Here is a 24,667-nt window from a genome sequence, read left to right on the forward strand (position 1 = left end):
TTCAAACCTACCTATTGTTTAGTTTATTCTTAAAAGTTAAGGTGTGTGTATGTTATTTGGAATGTGTGTGTGAAATGTAGTTATTGTCTCAATGTACTTTTTCCCCTTATTATTATTCTTATCATGAAGGCTAACAATAACAAAAGGAAATAATAACATCTTGGAATAATAATTCACTGACTATTGAAAATTAAGGATTGGTTCTATACTCCTTATATGTATATATATATTGTTTTATTGGACTAAAGATAAACTCTACTTTGTCAAGTTACCTGAGTGTATTGTAGTCAGTAATAACGATTATGTTTTCGGTTATTTAGTCACACATTTGTAGATATTTTGGAACAATTTCTATTATAAAATTAAAAGTAGGTATGTCTTTTGTTATATTGTAGTTTTTCTTTCATCATACTTGACTGAGCTACACTTGACACGTCCGTAACATGATAGAATGGTATTTTCGTCATAGACAACTTGACATTTTCCATGTAAGCTTGTAAAAACGACAGAACAAAACTTGACCTCTGTCATGGATTATGATAGTGTAAATGATAATTCTCGCTTCATTTTGGTTGGTCACCAAATGCAAGATCAAGATTGCTAACAACAGTAGAGTTTATCCTCACTGGTTTTATCGATATCAATTCTATTTGCATATAATTATTTGGTATTATATATTATATGTTATAAGTGAAATATTATTGATAAAATATTTCATCATTCTCGATTTTACACCGTTGTTGTCAATCAGTCATAATCAACGTACAGCCTGGTATAATTATGCTTTACTCTATACCATATTAATATGATGAGATTAAATTAACAAGACTGATAGTAAAAAAAGTAGAATGATTGTAGCAGTAACGATAAGGTGAATGAATGCGATTAGAAAAGTAAACGAGTGAATATTGAGAATACATCTACGCTATTGTGACTGATTTTAAATCATATTAGCTATCGTATGTGACCATTGATCGGCGTTATCGTACGGACCCTTGCATTTACCTATATAGCTCAATATAATAATCAATGACTTCGTGACGTGATGCTACATATCCTGACCTTTTTAGTTGGTGATTCGCAACTTAATCATCCGTTTCAACATCTTTGCCTAGTGCCTTGTGCCTAACCTCAACACTACTCACTCGGTCGCTTTATAAAACGTAAGCAATGAATCTAACACACCTGTTCAAAAACCTACAGTTTAACCATATAGTTCTTCATTGTCTTTCTAGACAATATATTGTCAGCACACGATTCAAAACTGAAGTGTGTACGTGTTTAAAGGGGGTTAGTGGTGATGGTGTGAGTTTCAAACATTTGACCTACTGATTGATAACTAAGTCATTGATTCACCAAGTCATCTTTCTATATTCACGCAATTTGTATATACATATCCATACTAAATCTCTAACATTTCTGAGATACATACGAGTTCTCTTGCTAATATGTAAATCATCCATATTCCGGACTTTGTTCACTATGTTATAAACCCATTTCAAGAGACAGTATCGATTACCATTTGACCTGATTTCCGTCATTTTTATTGTTATTAATCGACTGAAAATAGAACTATTATATCATTCCATTGCCCATTCAGTGTTTAAACCTAAGATTTGAATATCTTGAATGAAGTCACATGAATACGTAGTACTACTACTATAAAGGGACATATATTAGAAATAGACAAAACAACTGTTCAATGTTCCTCCTTCTTTAAATTTTTAATGACACCCTAACTGATATTAATTAATGATGAATATCCTCTATTATTATTGTATAAACATTTTTTTCTTGTTCTCATTCCTGTCTATTACACTTAATCCTTAATTCTATTATAACAAATAAATATTTATCGTCAATGAGTTAGTTCATGGACAGTTTCTATAATTTATTTGTTTACTTATCCCTTATATTTACCATAAACCACATTTATATACAATAAACCTATATATTGTACATTGTTCCATGATATTGATTCTATCCATCTATCTCTATATATATATATTGTGACATTTTGTGATAGGATAATGTTTCATTGGTAGGTAGTTAGTTCTACAGTGAAATATCGTTTGTCATGCTTCTTCTGATAATAGTTTATTGTATAATAATAATAATAATAATAATAATAATAATAATGATAATAATAAATAGATAAGGATAAATAAATAATTGAAAACATTGAATATATAATACTGATTAATATTGTACTGTATGTAATATGATAAGTTGGTACTTAACTTGATGTTGTCAGAGTTGTATAATATTTAAAACTCTAATCCATTCATGTTGTACATAAATATATACTGGTTCATTTTTTATAGATTGTTTTGTTTCATTCATTGAGTGAAATAATAAATCAGAAGGAGGTTTTGTGGAGATTTTAGTAATTTTTATATATAGTTGAAATTATGAGTCAATTGAAGCTAGACCACCATGGAAAACCTAGAAGCACTGGACGGCCATTTCGTCCTATTGTGGGACTCCTCAGCAGTGCGCATCCACGATCCTGCCTTGCGAGTTTCGAACCCAGGACCTATCAGTCTCGCGCGCTAGCGCTTAACCATGAGACCACTGGACCGACATCCAACGGTGTTAATGTCTAACTTCAACCAACTATTCAGCAATGTCTTCATGGGTTCGAATCTCGCGAGGCGGGATCGTGTATACGCACTACTGAGGAGTCCCACAATAGGACGAAACGGCCGTCCAGTGCTTCTAGGTTTTCCATAGTAGTCTAGCTCCAATTGACTCATGATTTCAACTATATGAAATTATAAATAATAATAATTGCGTTAAGTTGTAGTTGAAAATAAATCACATCAGAACTACTCGGTTGTGATTTTTCCTTATCTACTTTCAAGTTCTGAGTTTTGATACTATCTTATAACTTTGAAATCGAGAAATTATTCATTTTAAGTATAAAAGAATAGTGGTTAACAACAGAATCCAGAATGCTTGTTTCGTCCTATTAGGGGCTTATCAGCTGGATTCATCCGCATCATCTCAGTGTTATTATCCACTCTTGGGCTCAAATACAGTACCGTTCATTTCAGGCATCAATGCGTCATTCACCTAGCTACTGAGTCCGAATAGCCACTGGGTTCGAGTCACGATATGAACATCAATTCTGTGATACAGAAACATCCGACTGACAGATCCTAAATAGGACGAAACGCACATCCTGGATTTCACAGCTAGCTTCCATCCATTTCTGCTTTAAAAGGTTGTGACTTAACGGAAATATCGAGGTAATCCGTACAGAATGCACATATGCCAAAAGTGACTGATCAATTGTAGTCTTGAACATCAGTGAGAAGATCCAAACAACCATCATATATATGAGCTTATTTATTTCAAGTAATATCGTCTACATCTAATCTTTTTTCTTTTGCTAATGGTAGCTCGACTATTTCAGCACTCCTGATATTATCCTATTTCAGTCTACTAATGTATAGCATCGTACTTTGAACAGTTTTATTTAGATCTGAGGTTTTACGTTGCCTGTAACTAACTGATTGACTTGGTAGATCAACTTATAATTGGTTGTAGTAATCACATAAATTCATCCAATTACATCTAAAATTTTGACTGTTATTCCTTCTTTGCAAACTAGTGTCAAGTATTTTTCTCACTATTAGTACTGTCATACATACTACTTAAACTGACAGATATAAGTAGCATGTAACGGCGATTGGAAGTGGAATACCTGTCAACGGTAGATTGGATTAAAGAGAATAGAAAGGGAAACAGAGAGAAATTGTAATAACGACAAAAATTGGAAGAATCATGAAGCATGTAAAAGACACTTGAAGGAAGATGTGCAAATAATGTACTTGATGTAAGATTATCATATTTTACGAAGACATTATGTAATTTTGCACTAAATTATAAATTGGTTTTCTCCAGTGAAGTCCTCGTTCACCACAGTTTTATTTATTTAAACACATAAATATTGGTACAAAGGGGCACCAGATGCATATGCACCACACAAATCTCATTTCATTTGTGTGAGGGCTGTGATACTGCCCGGGTTCCCAAACCGAAGCAAGTGTTTTTCTTAGGGGGCCACACCCCTAGCCTTTGACCTAAAGGTCTAACCCACAAAGCAGTGGAACATCGTAAGGAGATGCAGTCCCATGGTAGCCGGTGAACAATAACTGGTTCATACGCCATTTGTTACCTCATGGTACTGGAGCCCATGTGCACCATTGGTTTGGAATCAGGGTTTTTCAACTCCGCTAGGTGAATTTTCCGTATACACCAACCCGGTTAAAGCGCCGGACATTCGTTTTTCGTCCTCTCGATTTCGTAAACAACATCCCCGCCACTACAGTACTACTAACAATCTTTTTCTTTTGATTCTTACATTCTCCCAAGTGTTTTGATATATAAAAGAAAATATATACTAAGTGCATTTTTAAAAATATTCTAACCAGTTTTAATGTTATTTACGATTGTAAACTTTTTAATAACTAGTCAATGGAATACTGAACAATTTCAACAGATAATTTATGAAATGAAAACACAAAGCAATTTTCAGTTCTTAAACTATTCTCTCTATATATATTACAAACCTTTCATAAATAATAATAGTAATAATAATGATTATTAATAATGACTTTATTCAATATCATAATTTTGGTACAATATAGAATTCTCAGCAAAAGTATCTCAACAAGTTTCCTTTTCTTACTTCGTGATCGATATTTGCGATAAATATTGAGTGATCGCCAGTAAGATGTTGACAGTTCAGGAATCGACATCTGAATAGTGTTCATTCCTTTCAATCCATATTGTCAGCCATCACGATGTCTCTGATGACTGTACTTTTTTCTAAATTGTACAACGAAAGGTCGTAAACTTTTCATATACGCGCCTGATTAGGTTATGCGACTAATAGATATAATGATATGTTAAAACAAATAAGAAAACAGATAATTTGGTGAAATATCTAGATGGCAGGAACGCGGGTAACCTAGATATTCAAGAAGGCTGCCAAGTATAATAAACGATTATAATATTTTCTTGATTGATTTATATGTTCATTTCAATGACTTACTTTAAACGTATTGATTCTCTCTTAAGTTGGTTGCTTGTAAAATCTATTTGACACACTATCATGTGTATAGAACTAATTGATTGTGAAACGGATGTAATTCCACAAGCTAAAATCAATTCGAGCATTGTTCTCCTGTTTATTTTATTTATTTCATATACATACATACATTCTGGTACAACAAAGCTATCAAAGAAAAGAAAGTATGAACCATAAAAATAAACGAGTAATAAAAGATAGAAGGGTTATACAATCAGTAAATAAATGAGTAATATTGCATTTTGAATAAGAGATACAGTTCAAATAATGGAGTAATAAAGCGCTACAGTAAGATTGCCATTGACTTCTTTTCTGAATCACATGTAACAATATTTCAAGCTATCTGTCGGACTTCAGTTGAGGAGTCGTGATCACAACACAGTTATTTATTAATCATATATAGTTCGTTCGATTTTTAACCACTAAACCCCTGTCTTGAACCAGGATCCACCTATTCGGTTAGGGTAACTAAGTAGTATCATAAGCTCTCACGCTTAGAGTATGGTTTACATCCAAGTAGTTGGTGAATGAGTTAATTGTAATAACAGATGCCAGTCCTGAACAACACATTTTTATACCACGGCACTATATCATAAACTGACCACTTTCACTTTTCCCAAACAGTTTCAGTCAGCAAATAATGCAAAGTGCAAGTCACTGGGATGATATTTATTAGACATGTCCAAGTCATCAAAGCTGGGCTGAGTTGTCACTGTGACTAAACAACAGTATTATTAATACGATGTTCCTGCCGAACGTCAGCAATCTTTCGGAGACAACGATGGTCAAATACAGATAGTGGACGATAACCTCAATTTAGATACTGGGTTTCATAAACATAGAAGTGAACTACTCTCACAAACCCGTTGTAAACTCGACTTTTTACAGCAAGATTAACATCGTGACGGCTCTAGTTATGACTTGGGTTTGATATAAGCCACAACACCTTTTACTACACATAGATAAATATAATTGCTCACGCCACCACCAGCACTCATACCATCCAGCAACATGAAATTTTCAATTGTTTTTAACTACTCACCATAAGGAGTGAATGTAGACACAGACCCTGCCAATCTCCTAGGAATATTTTACATTTAGGTGCAAAATACATGTCATGCAGACACTAAATATACTATGTATCTAGACATGTACATTATGGCATACACAACCAATTTTGTTTCGAACTTGGACATTTAGGTATCACGAGTTCGATAGATAGATTACACCTATTTCTAATTTATAAACAAACTCCCTTCCGTGTATTCTAATCTTTTTAAACTTTTAAAGCATTTGTACCAAGTTTGAGTTTTTTCTTCCTTCACTATGAAAGCATCATAACAGACTATATGTTGATTTCGAAACAAATTAAGTTAAATGTATTACAAAAAGAGGAATTTTTTCTTTGGATCATGATTGAAGTTAAAATGTTTCCTTTTTTGAACTTTTCATTATTTCCAGTCTCCAATGTTTGTTTCTTTTTTTTAAATGACAGGAAATTACAATCACATCCACCTACACGTACAATGATTTTATCACATGATCTCGATACAGCTGCCTTACTTGCTAATCATAGTAACAGTAACATTAATTCTAACATGAATTTAGGTTTTAAACAAATTTTAAATGGTGGAAATAATATATCAGATTCTATACAGGAAGATTCACACTGTCTAACTACGAAATTGTCAGTTCCATCCGATTTCAATAATAATTTACCATCATTCCTATTGCCTGTATCACCGAACTTCAACTGGGGCGCATTGAATAACAATCAAGAATGGTTGAGATTGGCTAATATTGGTTGTGATAACTTGTCGTCATCATCATTAACAGCATTTCATGAATTATGGCAATTATCTGATCGAGAATTTCGGAAAAATAATTTATTTTTAGCCTCTCAATTAGTTAAAGCTCATCAAAATTTAAACAATCTTACATTATCTACAAATAACGATGGAATTATTACAAAGGTAAGTTTACTTCTTTTTGTCAATACGCCAAGAAATTTAGAATATTTTTATTATGGAGAAAAGTTACAATAAGTCGGTCGTTACCAACATACAACCTAGAACAATGTGCTAGCTATGGCTCAGATCCAGACATTTTTTTAATCCTTAACCACCACCAAGTTTGACGCGCAATAAGTTAGAGAGAAGCTAAAGGTGACCGATCAAAGGCGTGAAACCATCCACCGTTGAAATGAACTATATTAATAGGTGATCAACTGGTTGAAATCCGCGCAATCATTGTAAACAATGATTGGATGACAGCTCACGATGGTATAGATTGATGTAATGGTTCTCCGAAAACCTGAGTATTTTTATTCTAAAAACCCTCTACTTCTTTTCATTTTCTTCATGTCATATCACCTCTATTTTTATTCTGCCACCATTGCTAAAATTTCTATTTTTACTAACTACTATTCCGTCATCTGTCTCGAAAATTACATCTCACAGCGACTTAGTGGCAATTTCGCTAGGTTTGCGTATGCCCCAAATTCTACGGCACTTATGACTGATCTGATGAAAAAAATGCTCGAGTACTTAGTGTTTATAACATAACAAACTATCTGATATTATTCAGACCATACAGCATTCTGAACCAGAGAAACTTGAACACAGGTTATTCAATTTGGCTCGTTTGTTTCATAGTCTCAGGGACTTGAAAAAATTTGGTCGACTAAGAGATATTATTTGGAATAGTGGCGAATATTTTTCGTCTGATATGGTTGAGATGTATTACGTATGTTGTTTGGAAGAAAGATGCCACTGACTGCTGATTTAAGTTAATTTAGTAGGTTTAGATTTCACATTTGGGGTTCGCGCGACCAGTGGTTCGAGATGCCAAGTGACACAAATCAGAGTCGGTCACAACAACGCAAATGCATCTAATCCATCTTACTCTAGACTTTGAATTTCAGCATTCTTTAATGGCAAGCCTTTGTTGTCATCATTGCTACGACATTATTTCAATCTTTGTTGTTAGTGACTTTGTTAACTTCATGCCGTCATTTTTTCCACTTATTATTTTATTTAAACACATAAACATTGGTACAAGGGGGCACGAAATACATATGCGCCACATCAATCATCCGATTTGTGTGAAGGATGGGATACTGTCCAGATGCCCAAACCTAAACCGGTGGTTTTTTTAGGGGGCCACACCTCGAGCCTTTGACCTAAAGGTCTAATCCACAAGGCAGTAGACCATCGTAAGGAGATGCAGTCTCATGGTAGTCAGTGACCAACGATAAGTTCATACGCCAGTTGTTTCCTTAGGATCTTGGAGCCCATGTGCACCATTGTTTTGGAATCAGGGTTTTCCAACTCTCCTAGGTAGATCCTCCGAATATTCGTCCTCTCAATTTCGTAAACAACACCCTCGCTACGAGAAGGCAGTGGGTGGGATCTTCTTGGCAATGGCTGTATACGCGTGGCCATGTGAGAGCTCATTCTCCCCACTCTTGGCCGTACCAGGGCATTTTGGGGCCCCGTCATGATAGTGTGGTGTGTTAACTTGTGTCAGACGCTACATTTGATTACCATTTACTAAAAATGTTCCTTACAGGTATGAAAATTAATTCCTAGTTCTTAGACTAATGATTATCCATTTAATTTTTTACTTTCGCATAATCTAACTACTCTTTTTAACACAATTTAAACGTATTCTTTAGAATGAAAACATAAGAAATTCTACACATGAAGAATCTTTTTCTACATCTGATGTCCCAACTGATTTAAGCGCCACTACAAATATTAATGATTTTCCACTAAACCGAAAACATCGACATACAGATCAATTATCCATATCACCCACATCAATTTCAAGTGCATTATCGCCACCATTTTGGGCATCGAAATGTTCTCGATCTCCAGAAGAAGAAGTAGAACAAGAACAAGCAGACAAACATAAAGAAACCACTATGAAAAATCACTTTTTCTTAAATCCAACCACTTTTTATGTAATGCAATCCTAGATTTTATTATTATTATCATTTTAAAGATTATGATTTACTACCATTATTGCTCTTTCCCTTTCATTCTAATAAAAAAAACACATTTTAACGAAAAAACAGATTAAAAATCCTAAAACAAATACCCTACCCCCCTCCTAGATCTGATGAAACAGTTAAAAAACAAAAAAACATAACATTAATAATAATAACCGATCAATATATAAACATTATACATACAAGGAATGCTATAATAATACACTAGAGTTAAATATTATTATTATTTCTATTATGTACAAGAATCATTCTTCAATATGAGAAAAAAATTTCCAGCAAAAAGAAAGTAAATGGGTTTTTTTTGTTTTTAAAATTCTTGTTATCATTTATATAGAGATATTGTTTGTTCACATAAAGATCATTTAAACAAAACAATGAATTAGTGAATGTTCAATTTTTGTTTGTTTTACTTTCAAAGAAAAAAAAGTATAATAAAATAGCCGTGATACTGACAATAATAATACAATGTTGATTGAGTTAATGTTTACATATCAAAATCTATACGTTTTGTAGTGAATCCACCTGGTCCAACTAATGTAACTGTACGTGATGAACTTGTTCCAGAAGTGACTGTGAATGGAGATGAATTAGCTACATATGTAGTGGTTGTACTGCCACTACCTGCTGGACGTTTTAAACCCATTGTTAAATTGGCCATTGATGCACGACGTTCAGCAGAGCTTATCATTAGATTAACATCTTGTAAATCTTTACCAGTACTTCGACCAACTGTAAAAATAACTTTTTTCGGAGATAGGTTTACTTGTTGTTTAACTGGACTGATGAATATATTACGATTACTGGCTAGACGCCTACAATGTAAAAATAGTTATGATAAACCAGTTATCGCGAATTAATGATAATTTTATAAATGGATATAGATGGTTGTTACTAAAAGATGATTACTATAGAATCTAAAATCTTTCTTACTGTAGTAATGTGACAAGAATCCTTTTTGATTGGTTTTAAATGCGATAAATAAGATGTGTTTCTACATTTTCATATTCCAGCCTTAATTCACTACCAGATACACAGATTCGTAATATTTGACTTCGAGTCACGGCTAGTGAAACTTCCAGGTTGTCCGAACCGAAGTAGGTCGAGAGGAGTTATTTGTTAGAATGAATTTTAAGAAATTAGCTTTAATCAAAATAATTAGTCTAAAGTATAATAATATAATATAAACATAGACATGGCAAGCAAAGATGGATAGTGGCTAGCAGTGGAATCCAGGACGCGCGTTTCGTCCTTTTTCATTACAAATTAATAATAAAATAAAGTGTAACAGTCGCCATATAAAAATTCGACACATTTTCATTAGAAATGAGCCAGATAAACTTAATATTCCACTAATAGTCTATGCGATGACGGGAATGTTTTGAATTTTATCTAACCCTTATGATGCTGTCATAGTGTTCTAGTATTGTTGTGAAATAATTATTAGTTTAGTAAAGATTACCTATTTCATACACACATATATGCATAAATAACGAGTAGAATGTGAACAATTGTTGTAGTACATTATTTATTCACTTACCTAGCTTGCATTATATCTCCCGATGTAGTTGCTGGATCAAAACCTAAATTCAGGGCCGCAGCAGTATTTGAAGCTAAATTATTTACAAGCATAGGCATTGGGGATAGTGATGGATGAAGTGTCCATTGGTTCAATACAGTGTTATCATCAGTTGAATCAGAGCCTAATGAATGATGTCCTGTTCGACAATTAGGATCTGTCTCATTATATGTAGAACGTACAGATGCTGCCTTTTTAATGAAGTCTTTCATTTGTGGTAAAAAAATAACATTGTAAAATCGAGACAAATCGCCGCGTTCTTCGGTATTGCCACGACCATAAGAAACTCGGTTGATGAGTACACGACGATATATATCTCGATAAGATTGAGGTTGCATTCTATATACCTGTAAATTGGATTGGAAATTTGGTCATTATGATTTTATACCTATAGGGTGTCTTTCAATGCTTCTAAGTCTATTGAATAAACTTCATACTAACAAGTATCTAGAAAATCGATGATAATAATGCAGCGAATTAGTTATGTGCAAGCGTTCATGAGCTTAATTTATTACACAACGATCGTGGTATTACTTAACTGATCTGGTCTAGGACAGGTGAATTTGATAGGGCTTGCACTTAATTAACTAACAACTTAACGATTGGTGCAAAATCTAAAGACATGAGAACTTCAAATGTTTTTAACGCTATGCTACTATAAAAAAAAGAAGACTATCCTTTTGCATATCATTTCCAAACGATATTGGAACTGGGCAATAATGGAAAACCAAAGATTATGTACCAAGAAATAGAGTCAAAGCAGAATTCAGATTAAAAACACGTGATTTTATAGGTAATTTTAACAATAGGCCTCTGCTCTATCTTTTGAGCCACACTTTTTCATGAAGATTAGGAATGTAACACACGACCACTTTAAAGAGGAGAATACAGGATGCAAGTCCCAACCTACCATTTAATAACTGGAACTGTCTAGCATCTACAATACTGATGCATACATGTATGTGAGAATCTGATATTTGTTTCTCATCCACTAACCTTGTATTCTAAGCATTTGTACTTTAATTGAAATCATAAACTGATCCAAGTTAAACCACCAATGAAAACCCGGAAGCACTGGGCGACCGTTTCGTAATAGTAGGGGACTCCTATGTAATGGACATCCACGATTCGTCACGCGGAAATCGAACACAGGACCTTCGATCATGCGCGCGAACGCTTGCTAAACATCTAGACCAGTGAGCTGCCATCTAAAAATGTTAGTGTCTAACCTCAATCAACGCACGACATTGTGCAACTATCTTCCAATGGTGGTCTAACCTAGGTTGGTTAGTGATTTCAATGAGACTCAAGAAACTCTACAACCCCATACTGAACATTTGTAGCTCGTTAATTAAATCCGTCTATCATTAGCATCATACAAGATAACTTATAACAATCTTTACGAAATCTAGGAAAAAACAACTCTGAACCACTTACTTGAACTATATCAACAAATGTAAGCGGACGATAGAGAACAAGCTTGCATATACCATAAATGCAACACATTATAACTTGATCTAAACAGCGATCTCTAAGCAATTCAGTTTCATGTACAATTACTTGTTCTATACATGTCCAAATTTTTGCCATAAGTTCACGAGTAAGACTTAAACGTTCGCATAAATCTCTTAAACGCAAACTGGCCACTTGATAAGTTTGTCGAAAAAATATGGCAATTGAATCATGTCGAACAGAAAAATAATTAATTGTATTGCCTGAACCAGACGTTACAGATGTAACAACAGTACTATTACTACTACTGTTAACTGTGTTAGTAGCGCTAGTCACAGTAACTGCAGTGTTTACAATATAATCATCAACTAATTGCTCTGTTATCGGTTTCACATCAATATTCACATTGTCCTGATTGATGCCAACATCATCTGGTGTTCCGAGAAGACCAGAATCCATATTAACTGAGTCAGTAGCTCCACTTGCGAGTAGTTGAGCTGCTGCTTGAGCAGATTCATCTTCAACTCCCGATGAAAGTAGTCGATAGATACCAGGTTGATTTGTTGAAAATTCAATATTTTGTTGCCGACTAACTGATATTTTAGATGTAATACTATTACTACTATTATTATTGTTACTACTTGTAAGACGAGGTTGTTTAGCATAAGAACTTGGTGAGAGTTTTATATTTTTGGTAGATATTACATTAGAAGTTAATAATTTTTGACCAGGAGATATAGTAGTGGCATTTCTTGTGTAACAATCATTAGAACCCTGTGTGATAAAGAAAAAAAATAAGTAATATGAGAAAAAATAACCAATGAGTCAGCAAACAATAATATTAGTAATTATTATTGTACAGATTCACGTAATCAGTATTGAGTTACATCTAAATTGTACGACGGTTGATGATACTCGACTAACCTAGTACTAAAGTAGGAGAGGCAAAGCTTAAACCTGTGACCTGCTACTGAATGTTAATTGAGTGCTTTAACTACTAAGCCGCTGTTTCACAAAAGTCCAACACAGTACGTATAATTCAAGTTGTTTAAATGAGAAAGTCTAGCTGTATTATGACTAGACTTTAACTAAGTAGAAATCGAAATATACACTCGAAATCAGTAGATGTAACACCCCACACACACATAAAAAACACTTCAAAACAGCTTACACTAAACCAACCTACTTCAGTAACTACTTTTGAACAAATCCCTAACTAATAAGAAAATAGGAATTTTATTCCCTGTTCCAACGAACGATGATACAATGAGAAAAACATAAACCAAGAATTTGAATGTGGGTTTTATAACAACTAATTTACTGGTACGTGTGTAGTTCAAATGTCTAAACTAATGATTAATAAAAAAACTGTCTGGTGATTCTAGTCATATTTTATATAGTTGAGATCATGAGTCAATTGAAGCTAGACCACCATGGAAAACCTGGAAGCACTGAACCGCCGCTTCGTCCTAATGTGGGACTCCTCAGCAGTGCGCATCCACGATCCCGCCTCGTGAGATTCCAACCCAGGACTTATTAGTTTCGCGCGCGAGTACTGAACCTCTAGACCACTGAGCCGGCATCCAACGGTATTAATGTCTAACTTCAACCAATCCATGAAGTTGAGCAATTATTAAGCAATGTTTTCGTGGGTACGAATGTCGGGAGGGGGGGATCGTGGAGAAGCTGGGCTGAGGAATCCCACAATAGGACGAAACGGCCGTCCAGTGCCTCGAGGTTTCCATGATGGTCTAGCTTTAATTGACTTATGATTTCAACTACATAAAATTACTAAAATCTCCACAAAACCCCCTTCTTATTCTAGTCATATCTTTGAAAAATATTGTACTATACAACTTCAGTTGTTTCAAACAAGTCAACAAAATAAATAGTATGTTGTGACAATAGGTAATTATAGTTTATGAATAGAAAATGAAAATTATATGCGTAAATATATATTTGTGCTTTAAACTTAATCAAATTTTTTTTCACTACTAAATTTTTAACTTAAAACTTTAAGATTAATGATGAGAATTGATTTGACAAAAAAGAAAACCTGTACTTTGTTCATGTATCTATGTGTGCGTTTAATTATTTCTTGAAATTCTCAAAAACAGAGGGGAAAAAGGACGCAAATCAACCTTGTTTAGCAAAATTTAGTACAAGTTGATCATAACCACTACAATAAACCATCTCTACGATCAGTAGTAGGAAACTTTTTTGAAGATGTAGTATTAATATATTTCAGTTGACATAATCCGGTGAGACTATAATTTATGGACGACGTTTGAGAGACGCTAAAAAGACCTTGAGAATTTCTACCTACATACTACGGCTATATGACGGTGATAAACAGTGTGAGGAATTAGGATTAATCACAATTGATTGATCACTGGGTGGTGATCAATGTCATGCGTGTCAAGTCCTTCTTAGTGCTGATCGAATGCTATCGATCAAGTTGCAATGTGGCCACCAGTCTAGGTGGCTCGACACTGCCCGTTCACATTGAATAGTATGAAGTGAAATTTAAGTGTGAGGGCCAATAATACTGCTCGGTTGCCCGAACTGAAGGAAATGGAGTAAGGTTTGAACCTGAAACTTAGTAATTGAAAGTGACAAGTCCTAATTACTAGACCACTGTTCCACACACAAATATCGCATTATAATAATTATAAATTCATCACAATATCGAATGAATATTTTTCTTACTTGATCAAGTTTTTCAGGAGGTATAACTTCTTCAATAGATGGAGCTCGTCCGGTTGCTTTCAGTACTGACCATATTGAAGAGTTCGTGCGCCATGCATATGAATCTAGAATAAATTCAACAACTTGATTCAGATATTTAACAATTTCACGCGGTAAATCTAGGCTACGAACTAAAACTTCGATGACCTGTTAGAAAAAAAAGAAACATTCTCATTGTTAAAATAGATAAGAGACGAACAGTAACAATTGGTGTCTTGCACAAAAACTGTTAGGAAAAAATAGAGTAAAACTGAAAATATGTCAAAAGAGCATGAAATCAGATTGTAAGAAGCCATGCTACTTTGTCACAGTCATGTAAACTTTGATAAGATTTGAAAAGGCTTATTTTACTTATTACACTGTTATAAGACATCCAGTTATCACTAAAGTTGTCGGTTATTTGAATTATCCCCTAGTATGTCACTTAACATTTCTGTCTGGAAGTTTATATTATTGCCCAATCAGCTTTTGTAATAAGGTTTCATCATCAGCAACTGTATTTCTCTAGGACAATTTTATCACAAAGTATGATTATCGAACACGAATGCTTTGTCATTGTTTTCCTTGCTCAAATTATCTACAAAGTGCATGGAGGACAGCTGAAAGATGCATTCCACGTAAGGACCGGAGTCAGACAAGGCTGCTTACTCTCGCCTTTCTCTTTCTTCTGGTGGTTGACTGGATTATGAAGACTTCCACATCTGAAGGGAAGCACGGAATACAATCGATAGCTTGGATACAACTAAACGATTAGAACTTTGCAGATGACCTAGCTCTTCTATCCCATACACATCAACAAATGCAGGTCAAGACAGCCAGTGTAGCAACAGGCCTTCACATACACAAGGGGAAAACCAAGATCCTGTAACAAAACACTCGGAACAACAACCCAATCTCACTTGATGGAGCAATTCTGGAAGATGTGAAAACATTCAAGTACCTGGGTAGCAGCACCATCGATAAACAAGGAGAATCTGATGCAGACGTAAAAGCAAGGATTGGCGAAGCAAAGGTAACATTCATAGAGTTGAATAGCACATGGAACTCAAAACAGCCTTCAACTAATACCAAAGTTGGAATCTTTAATAAGAACGTCAAGACATTTCTACTGTATGGAGCTGAAACTACAACAATCATCACCAAAAAAGTAAAAGTATTTATAAGCAATTGTCTACGCAAAATACTCAATGTCTGTTAACCGAAAACCATCAGCAGCAGCCTACTGTAAGAGAGAACAGACCAGTTGAGGAGGAAATTAGGAAAAGACGCTGGAGGTGGATAGGACATACATTAAGTAATTGTATTTAGATGCTTTTACTGTTTATCGTCCTCGTGATTGATTTGAACAGATATTCGTGGTGACGAGAACTCAGGTGGGGAAGACGGATTTATTATTCAATGCAAAATCGCACAGTGGTTTAGTGCGATATGAAGATCATACATTAAATACATTATGAGTACATCTTCCTTCAGTTATCCTTTATATACTCATGATTCTTTAAATTCTGTTGTTAATATAATTGCTCTCTATTTCTCTTCCTGTTCTCTTCAATTCACTCTTCTAATTTTTCCATTGACAATCCAATCTTCTAAATTCGCTGTCGACAGGCATTCCACTTCTGACTGGTGGTACATACTGCTTATATCAGTCAACATAAATAGGATACACCTCACTTCAAGGGATTGGGAAGAATTTTGTTGGAGGTGTTTCTTTCAATTCACTTAATTGATAACCTATTGGATTATTTGAGATTTTCAAAAAAGAAAACTAGTCATATAGTAAAAATTAATAAAACAGAATGTTTATTTTTCATATATTTCTTCGTTGATTAGATATCTTCCAAAATACATAAGATATTGATCATGCTTACTTTATAGAATTGAACTGAATCAAGATTTAACGCTTCTAATATCCATGGAAAATGATGATTTGGTGGATCACAACTTAACATAACTATTTCCATGCAACAAATGAATAAAGCCCGATGGAATGTATCTTGGGCTAATAGTGTGGTAAGATCAGGACGAGTACGACGTATTTGATTTGAATTATTTGAACTGGAGAGTGAAGTAGTAGTAGTCAGTCTTTTTTCAATTCTACGAATTTCATCCAAGAGAATATTTTCTAAAGCCATATAATATAGTGGATAACATAATTGTAATCGTTGTTGTGCAGCCGAAATTGCTAAATTATTTGTTGTTGATGTTATTGTTACTCCACTACTATTGACTGATTTTAACCCAGCATAGGCTCGTTGAAATTGTTCACCTAAATTATCCAATCTTTCACGAATTGTAGAGAGTGGTGATACAGAACAATGTGCATTGATAAGATGGACTAAAGATTCACATGGCTCATTGTTTCGACCATTTAACAAAATCTGTACAAAGAAAAAATTATATAAAAATATTCATTTGATTGTATGAATGTTTCTTTTGTTGGTAACAGTAAAACAAGAAGTCCCACTACTGTATAATGTGCATAAACGAACAAACACTACAGATATATAGATAGCACGTTTTATATAAAAAAATGACGATATCGCCGACTCAGGTTAAATAATTCCTTAGAAAAAAGACAATTTAAGTAGCATGCATAATGTACCCTTTTAGAGTACGACGAGGTTATTAATATTCTTCTGATAATACGCCTTTATTTGTAACTTTATACATATATATATATATATATATATATATATATATATATATATATATTACAGAAGATTTTGTCTGCTGGTCACTGATAAATGAGATTAGTTTAAGCTTATGAACCTCATTAGTTCGTAACTGCATGCAACAATACAGACCAGCAATTTGTGACAAGCAAGAAGAAAAGCTGATCTGTTGTGATCTGTTTTAACAATTTATGTTATGTTTTTACAGTTCTACACATCTTTCGACAAAAAATTTGCAAATTGCCAAACAAGTATATAAGTTTATGCACCGGGTTGCAGTGTTAACAACACCACTAACTAGTTGCTTGAACTACTGAAATTCCAAAAAGACCAATGAATCACTTTCAAAGCCCTCTGTTCATGGAAGCAAATTTGAAATAACTTATGCATTATTTGATTACACTACTCATAAGTAACTATTACTATATATATTTCTTTCTAATAGTAATTCTCATTGACCACTTGATGAACATTGGCTTCTCAAATTTGGACAAGAACAACAGTGTTTGTATTGTTACCAGTACAATAGCTTGTTGAAACTTCATCAGTGTTTTTTTTGTCAATTCAGATTTTATTATACTTTTGCATTCAGAACAATGTGTCGTTCTCTGATAGGCAAATAATTCTTTAAGAAAACGAAGGCTGATTGTGAGATACGAACACATCACTTAGATACTCAGTCTGAGATATTAACATGATACCATTCGAGCCCTGTCTGGTTATTGAGTAGTGACTACTGCCAGACTACATGCAACTTTCCAGAAAAGAAATGAAAGATAAATTTGAATAGTTGTCGAACTATAAAACACTGAAATCTATATTGAGATAAGTAATTAAAGCAACTTTATTTAAAAAATACTATGGCTCAACACCTTTAGAGCCAACGAGCTCTTGTTTATGAAAATGAAATTTGTAAAAATGCTAAACGTATCACAGTTAATTAGTGATGCGTAATGTCGACTCTGGGATATATATATATATATATATATATATATATATATATATATCGGTTGAAGTTGCCACATAACATTAGCACAGTGAAATGTAACAGTGATATCACTAGTAACAATGTTATTGGTAGTGGAAAAGATTAGAAATAAAAGCCATAATCAGAGGAAATATGGATTCATGGATTGAAAAATAGAAAATTTAAAATAATTAAGAAGCTTTGGATTCAAGAAAAAGACAAAGAATGAATGTACCTATAGCATTGCAAACTATTCTGAGCCATATCACGCAGTTTCTAACCACTATTTACAATAATCATGTGGACCTCAACTACATTCTCTGGATCTATTAGAATGGCTCAGACCAATAGTCAGTAACTTTGTGAACTGGTGCCACGTTTTGGATTGTCTGCCCCTAGTCTTCTTCCAGAGTACTCCTACAGCAACAGATGTTCGTCCGTCGAGATGGGCGATGACTGGACATAAGTGAAACATCACAGCCGCCTTTCGATAGATGGAGACCCGCTACATCATTAATCAATTCGCCATCAGCATCGCTCACTCTGTGATCCCAACGTACACGAGAAATGTTTCACAGACGCTTACAATCGAACGCTAGTAATCTACGATTATCCTCTACATTCAAAAGCCATACTTCATAGTCATAAAATAAAACAGAGGGAACCTCCACTCAATAAACTTGTCGTTTAATTGGTAGACAAAATAAAATAAAAGGATGTCTCAGTTTTTAATAAATATAAGCTAAACGAACTTGTAATTGATTGAGATTTTGGCTTCGAGCTTCAGGATTGCTAAAATTAACACCTCCATTAAGACGACTGATAGCACCAGCATTCGCATTACCACGCCGCGTGGTCTCAGTGAAACCTCCAAAACCAGAGTTACTAACTTCCTTAGAACACAACGGAAAAAATATAAAGCAAAAAACGAGTTAAAAATCACTATTTAATGGAATAAAATTAGTAAACGTTAATAAAAGGTAAAATAATGGGAACAAACAATTAAGTAATTTAGAGAAAACAGAACGTCTGAGAGATAGAAAGCATTCGCTATCGTATTATAATTGATATGGGTAGACAACAAGTTTCCATAATAGTACTATTTCAGTCCTATTCAGTATGAAACGTCTTGTTTACAAATTTGAATCAACCAACTAGTTTTAAGAAACAAATCAATTGAATATCTTCAGTTTTATCTGAACTAATTTTTACTTAACAAGATGATATCATGTGGATATTGTTCAGTTCAGTTGAAAAATGTTTGCCATAAATATCATACAAATCATGCTACGCTGTTCAACAGAAGTAGAGATGATATTAGATACAAAAGAAAGGTAATTAACTTTTGGAATGAGATGTTACATAATTAGGCTAAATCAATACTCGCAATTGAGAATTGACTACATCAAGACCTCCGTGGTAGGAAGTGATAATTTAACAAACTGGTAAAACGATAGGTTTATAAAATGCTAGATGACTGACTTTATTTGAAAATTTCAAATTCTGACATCTATAAATTCCAACCTGTATGGTACTTTATAGATGTTGTCTTGAACATAAGTTGTATGTTAATCTGAGTATGTATTGGGTTATATAAAATAGATGGAATGTGGTTAGCAGTGGAACTTTTTCCATAATGGCTATACCGAGACAATCTGCACATGATGTCCATATACCGACCAGGACCAATCAAATTTGTCAGAAATATTAACGGGAGAATCCAAACCACTTCAAAGTAAATTATTTACTGGTTTATGATTATAACGAATAAGCGTCCAAAATTGATCAAATATACAAGTTTAGTAGCAATCAAAATATATCATAAGAATGATAACGGTTACAACAAATTTTGACCAGTGAAAAACCAAAGTCTATAGATATAATGTAAGTTATAAGCGGGAGTTATGAATCAGAGTAACAAATATTTTCGTTATCATCGAAGTAATCCGCTCAGGATGCGTATATACCAACAGAGACTGGCCTTTTATGTCAAAAAAAACTCAGACCTTTACATAATCAAAACATCGAAATGTTAAACTAGAGGCATACTAAGAATGAATGAGTCAAAAAATAAACAAGTAAACTTACGAGCATATATCGGCGTGCAGATGGTGTTAGACCGACAGGTAGATGGAAATCAGACTGAACAGTACTTTCTCCAATTGATCCAATCTCTTCTGATGCATTCGGGCTCAGATAAATACGTTCATCAAAGTCTCCTGTACCGATAATGTATTCCTCATAATTATTGTTCAAATTTTGAATTGTTATTTCGAAATTTTCCTGTTCTAATAAACTCCCAAGAACTGAAGGGTGAAGTTTGATCAAATCCTTAAAAAAAATATTGCAAACGCCTGTATTTATTGCACAACACATTTTGAAAACATATTTCTAGGACTAAACAGTGGGCACTGAAAATGTTACACAAATGAAATTGCAGATTAGACATTTTCACTCAAGTGAGAGGCCACTTGAATCTTTAAAAAAACGAAACAAGTAAACGATTTGCGCTCAGGATATAGGACTTGTACAAACTGTTTCATAGAAATGATAATTATCAGACAAACTATTGAGTCTAACAATTTACAAATATGCATCATTCAAACAGTTCAAACTGACATTTCTATCAGTTGAGCAACTTTTGAAGCAACCTACAGTCTCCATTGAAAAAATCCAGACATGGTATACAAATGTCATAATCTCTATCACGAGTATGATAAACTAATAAGATATACTACTAACACACTCACTTGTAAGTAGTGGGGAAGATTTGTTTGAATACATACGTAATAAGCGAGACTCTAAACAAATAAAACAGAAGCCCGGTTGTTTGGAATACTGGCATTCAGATTTTTCTATTATAATTGGACTATGCATGAGTAACTAGTTTTTACTGTACGGTTTTTAGTCTTTAATTTCATTGGTTATAAATTTCGAAATTTATACACGATGTACATACACGATATACTTAGTACACTACATAAGTCCAAAATCTTTAAGCAATATAATACATAACTCAAAAGTATTTATATTATTCAATACAATTAAGCGACTTTTATTTTTACACATCAAGTCATATGATGTACTAATAACTGAAAATGCTTATATCTTTAAAATAATATATGACGCTGCAAGTCCAGAGTGAGCTAAATACATTTGCAATCGCGTAAATACGTAACTGTACTCAAGATTGATTCTCTGAAATAGCCATACATAGAAGCATAACTTCTGAGATACACAATACTAACCTTTTCAATCAACCTTAGCATAAATGGTCGGAAAAAGTGTTCTTTCACAGTCTTACACTCAACGTAATTAACATCATTATCTTCACATATTGGGCGTAGCATACAAGTTGGCTCATCATGAGGTGGACACCAAGTTTTGTTTTGAGCAACTGAAGTTAAAAAATCTCTAGGCAAACCATTTTGCTCCATATTGATCAAATCACGTCTTCTGGAAAGCATAACTGCACCAAGAGTCCAGTCCAAACAGCAGGCTAGCAAATGATAGGAATTGACTAAATCATCGGTAACTGCTGGAAAACTTGCTCGAGACTTGATGAATAGCAGCCATGTAAACCTGAATAAGTCAGAACCTGTTGGGCGCACTGAAATTATAAAATCAGAAAAGAATTAGTACAAGCAGACAATTGTTCATATACATCTCAAACATTAGAAGCTATTAGGTGAGTTCCCCGTAATGCATGTCTAAAGTTGGACTGCACACACTGATGAGTGCATTAGTTAAAGTTGGTACAAAACATAAACAACGCAGTGATAAATTAATAGGAAGTGAAATTTGTAAAAAAGTTGGTATTAACAAGGGTGAAGATGGAGAGGAACAAGTCAAGATCATGAGAAAGAAAGTAATGTATAAAACGCAGCTCAGTAAAGTGACTCAAGTCTACGTAATACCTATTATAATCTAGAATCATAACGCCTACTGTACAAAGATTTAAAAGATTTGAATAATACGTTAAACTAAGTTTCGATAGTGTAATGAGACAAAGATCATCAGAACTATGTGATATATTAGCGTAATACATTTCGAATAATCTGATCAAACATCTACTTGCTAAGAACATTTATATATATAAATAAAAGGTCAACTAGACTAGAAATGGGGGTAAGAGGAGACAAGGATAATAATAGTATAATAATAATGACATTAGCATGATGATCAGGATGATACCTTCAGCCCTAACTTCGCGCGGGTCTATGTTACGAATCTTGTGAGTGGTCGAGAGAACACAGATGATTAAGTCCCACTAGACGATGGTGAAGATTTAGATGGAATTTCGGATATGCTGAGGGGAGACTTGAGAACGCTGTTTTTCGGATGCTTAAACTCTATTCTGATATGATCCGTTTTGCAAATGGGTGTGTAAAGTGGAGTCGTTGAGTGTACAATACTAGAGCTAGGAAGAGAGAGATTGTAAACTTGCAACGAGGCGACTAAGTCATGGCTTACTTAGTGTTGTTTTTTATCAAAGTATCGTATAATTCGAAAGATGAAGGGTGAAGTAAAATTAGGTGGCACAAAAGCAACGTGATCTGATTAGGGCGTAGAACTAACTTATAAGGTCACATATTGTTTATTGGAAGCATTTAGTATGCAAAAATTTTTAAAGGAAGCCTTTGAAATGAAAACAGACTATTATAACCTCTATCAGTTAAAGCGGTTTCTGCATATTTAGTCTTTATATTCAAGGTTTTGGTCATTTTATTTTGGCTACTTTAGATCATACGAGCTGAAAATGTAGATCAGATGAATACTATTAAACAGATTTTAACAAACACCATTTCTGAATTTAGATTGCCTCCTATTCCCAAAAGTGAAAGAAACAGAATACAAAAGTACACTATATATATATATATATATATATATATATATATATATATATATATATATATAGTAAATCAGTTGACAAAACCGTGAACATTCATCGATTAAAGTAGTTAGAACATGTGTTATTAATGCCTAACCATTCCCAACCTCGACGAATGGTGTCAGATGCCGTACAAGTAGGTTGGGAGAAAACTAGGTGTGGTCAAACCAGAATGTGGAATTAGTCTATGAATTTACTAGATTTTGCTATTGGAAATTTTGATGGACGGTCTATACAAGACTCCTAAATTAATTATGAGGTTAAGGTAGGTAGTGTTACAACCTGTTACCAGTATTCTGAAGATATCAGTGTATGAGTTTATTGCTTGGTTAATTTCTACAGTCCCCTCCTCATACGTAGCCAAAAAACGAACTACGGGTTTCTTAACAAATGAAAACAGTTGACATTATACGAACGATATGCGAATTTAGGTATTAAGCAAAAAACATCTTACTTTGACTGGTTTCATAATCAGTGTCTGAAAATAATACCCCAAACGACCGACCGAAATTACGAAATATCACCGATGAAACGGAGAACTGACGTTCAATGAGCTCGATGCGATCTCTCATATCATCCAGCATGTCAGTCATGTCAGCCCATTTCCTAATACGATGAAAAAACTGTACAGATTAATTAGTAAGAGCAACATACCTGAACCATACTCATTTTGGCTGCAGATAATAATCGTGACAGGGATACATAAGCGTTATCGACATGTCCAGAAATCCCGTCTGATAGACAACGGCGGCAACATTCATAGAGGGAACACACAAGCCACTGAATTTGGTCACCATCAATCGAATAATTTGCCCAAACATCTTGTTAAATCAAAAAACAAATTTAGCTAGTTACCCTTGTACTTTTCCCAAGCTTCCTCTCTAACAGATCCATCTATACATAAATCCTGACAGAGGTCTTCAAAACGCTTTTCAACGGGCTCTTCATATTCAAAATCTAGATTATGCATCTCCAATTTACTCAAAACGCCGCTCGCGCGAACAAAGCTGATGGGTTATAACAAAACTTCAAACTTCGTCGTCTAACAAATTGCAAAAGTTGTTTTTTTTTAAATTTTACCTCTAACTTATAGAAGATGGTTTCCAGATGTCATATAGTTTGGATCATTACAATGACCAAATGGTCTAAAAGGTTATGAACAGAATAAAAGCTTCCGTATCTAGTAGAAGGAGATCACCGATGCCTTGAAGTAGTAATAGAGTTATATTCAGTGATGCAAAGGAAATA

At 34.0% G+C, this 24,667-nt stretch overlaps 2 protein-coding genes across 2 annotated transcripts in view; one reads left to right on the forward strand and one right to left on the reverse strand.

The window, feature by feature from the left end:
* Positions 1-9,077, forward strand: part of Smp_135710 (putative forkhead protein/ forkhead protein domain) — a gene marked incomplete at its 3' end in the record, with an annotated part of 43,838 nt that extends 34,761 nt beyond the window's left edge. The window contains exons 6-7 of the mRNA XM_018798240.1: positions 6,594-7,071; positions 8,775-9,077. Of these exons, the coding sequence (XP_018653202.1) occupies positions 6,594-7,071; positions 8,775-9,077 (781 nt within the window). The remainder of the gene's footprint in view (positions 1-6,593; positions 7,072-8,774) is intronic.
* Positions 9,078-9,563: 486 nt separating this feature from the next.
* Positions 9,564-24,418, reverse strand: Smp_024900 (putative retinoblastoma-like protein). Its single transcript, XM_018798241.1, has 11 exons — positions 24,275-24,418; positions 24,074-24,240; positions 23,874-24,042; positions 21,777-22,138; positions 20,617-20,859; positions 19,281-19,421; positions 16,758-17,267; positions 14,848-15,033; positions 12,124-12,912; positions 10,648-11,033; positions 9,564-9,922 (listed from the first exon to the last, which is right to left on the reverse strand). Exons 1-11 carry the CDS (start codon positions 24,387-24,389, stop codon positions 9,595-9,597), a joined length of 3,396 nt encoding a protein of 1,131 aa, XP_018653203.1. The 5' UTR covers positions 24,390-24,418; the 3' UTR covers positions 9,564-9,594.
* Between the last annotated feature and the right edge of the window lie 249 nt (positions 24,419-24,667).

Source organism: Schistosoma mansoni, chromosome 6 (assembly GCF_000237925.1).
Source record: "Schistosoma mansoni strain Puerto Rico chromosome 6, complete genome".
NCBI classification, from domain to species: domain Eukaryota; kingdom Metazoa; phylum Platyhelminthes; class Trematoda; order Strigeidida; family Schistosomatidae; genus Schistosoma; species Schistosoma mansoni.

Excerpts from the sequence above, each read along its gene's own strand:
- Smp_024900 (XM_018798241.1), bottom strand. The coding sequence starts at position 24,389 with ATGCATAATCTAGATTTTGAATATGAAGAGCCCGTTGAAAAGCGTTTT. Across the intron at positions 12,913-14,847 it reads CTCCTGAAAAACTTGATCAA|GGTTCTAATGATTGTTACAC; the intron begins GTAAGAAAAATA and ends TTTATCACACAG. Across the intron at positions 9,923-10,647 it reads GGAGATATAATGCAAGCTAG|GCGTCTAGCCAGTAATCGTA; the intron begins GTAAGTGAATAA and ends TTTACATTGTAG.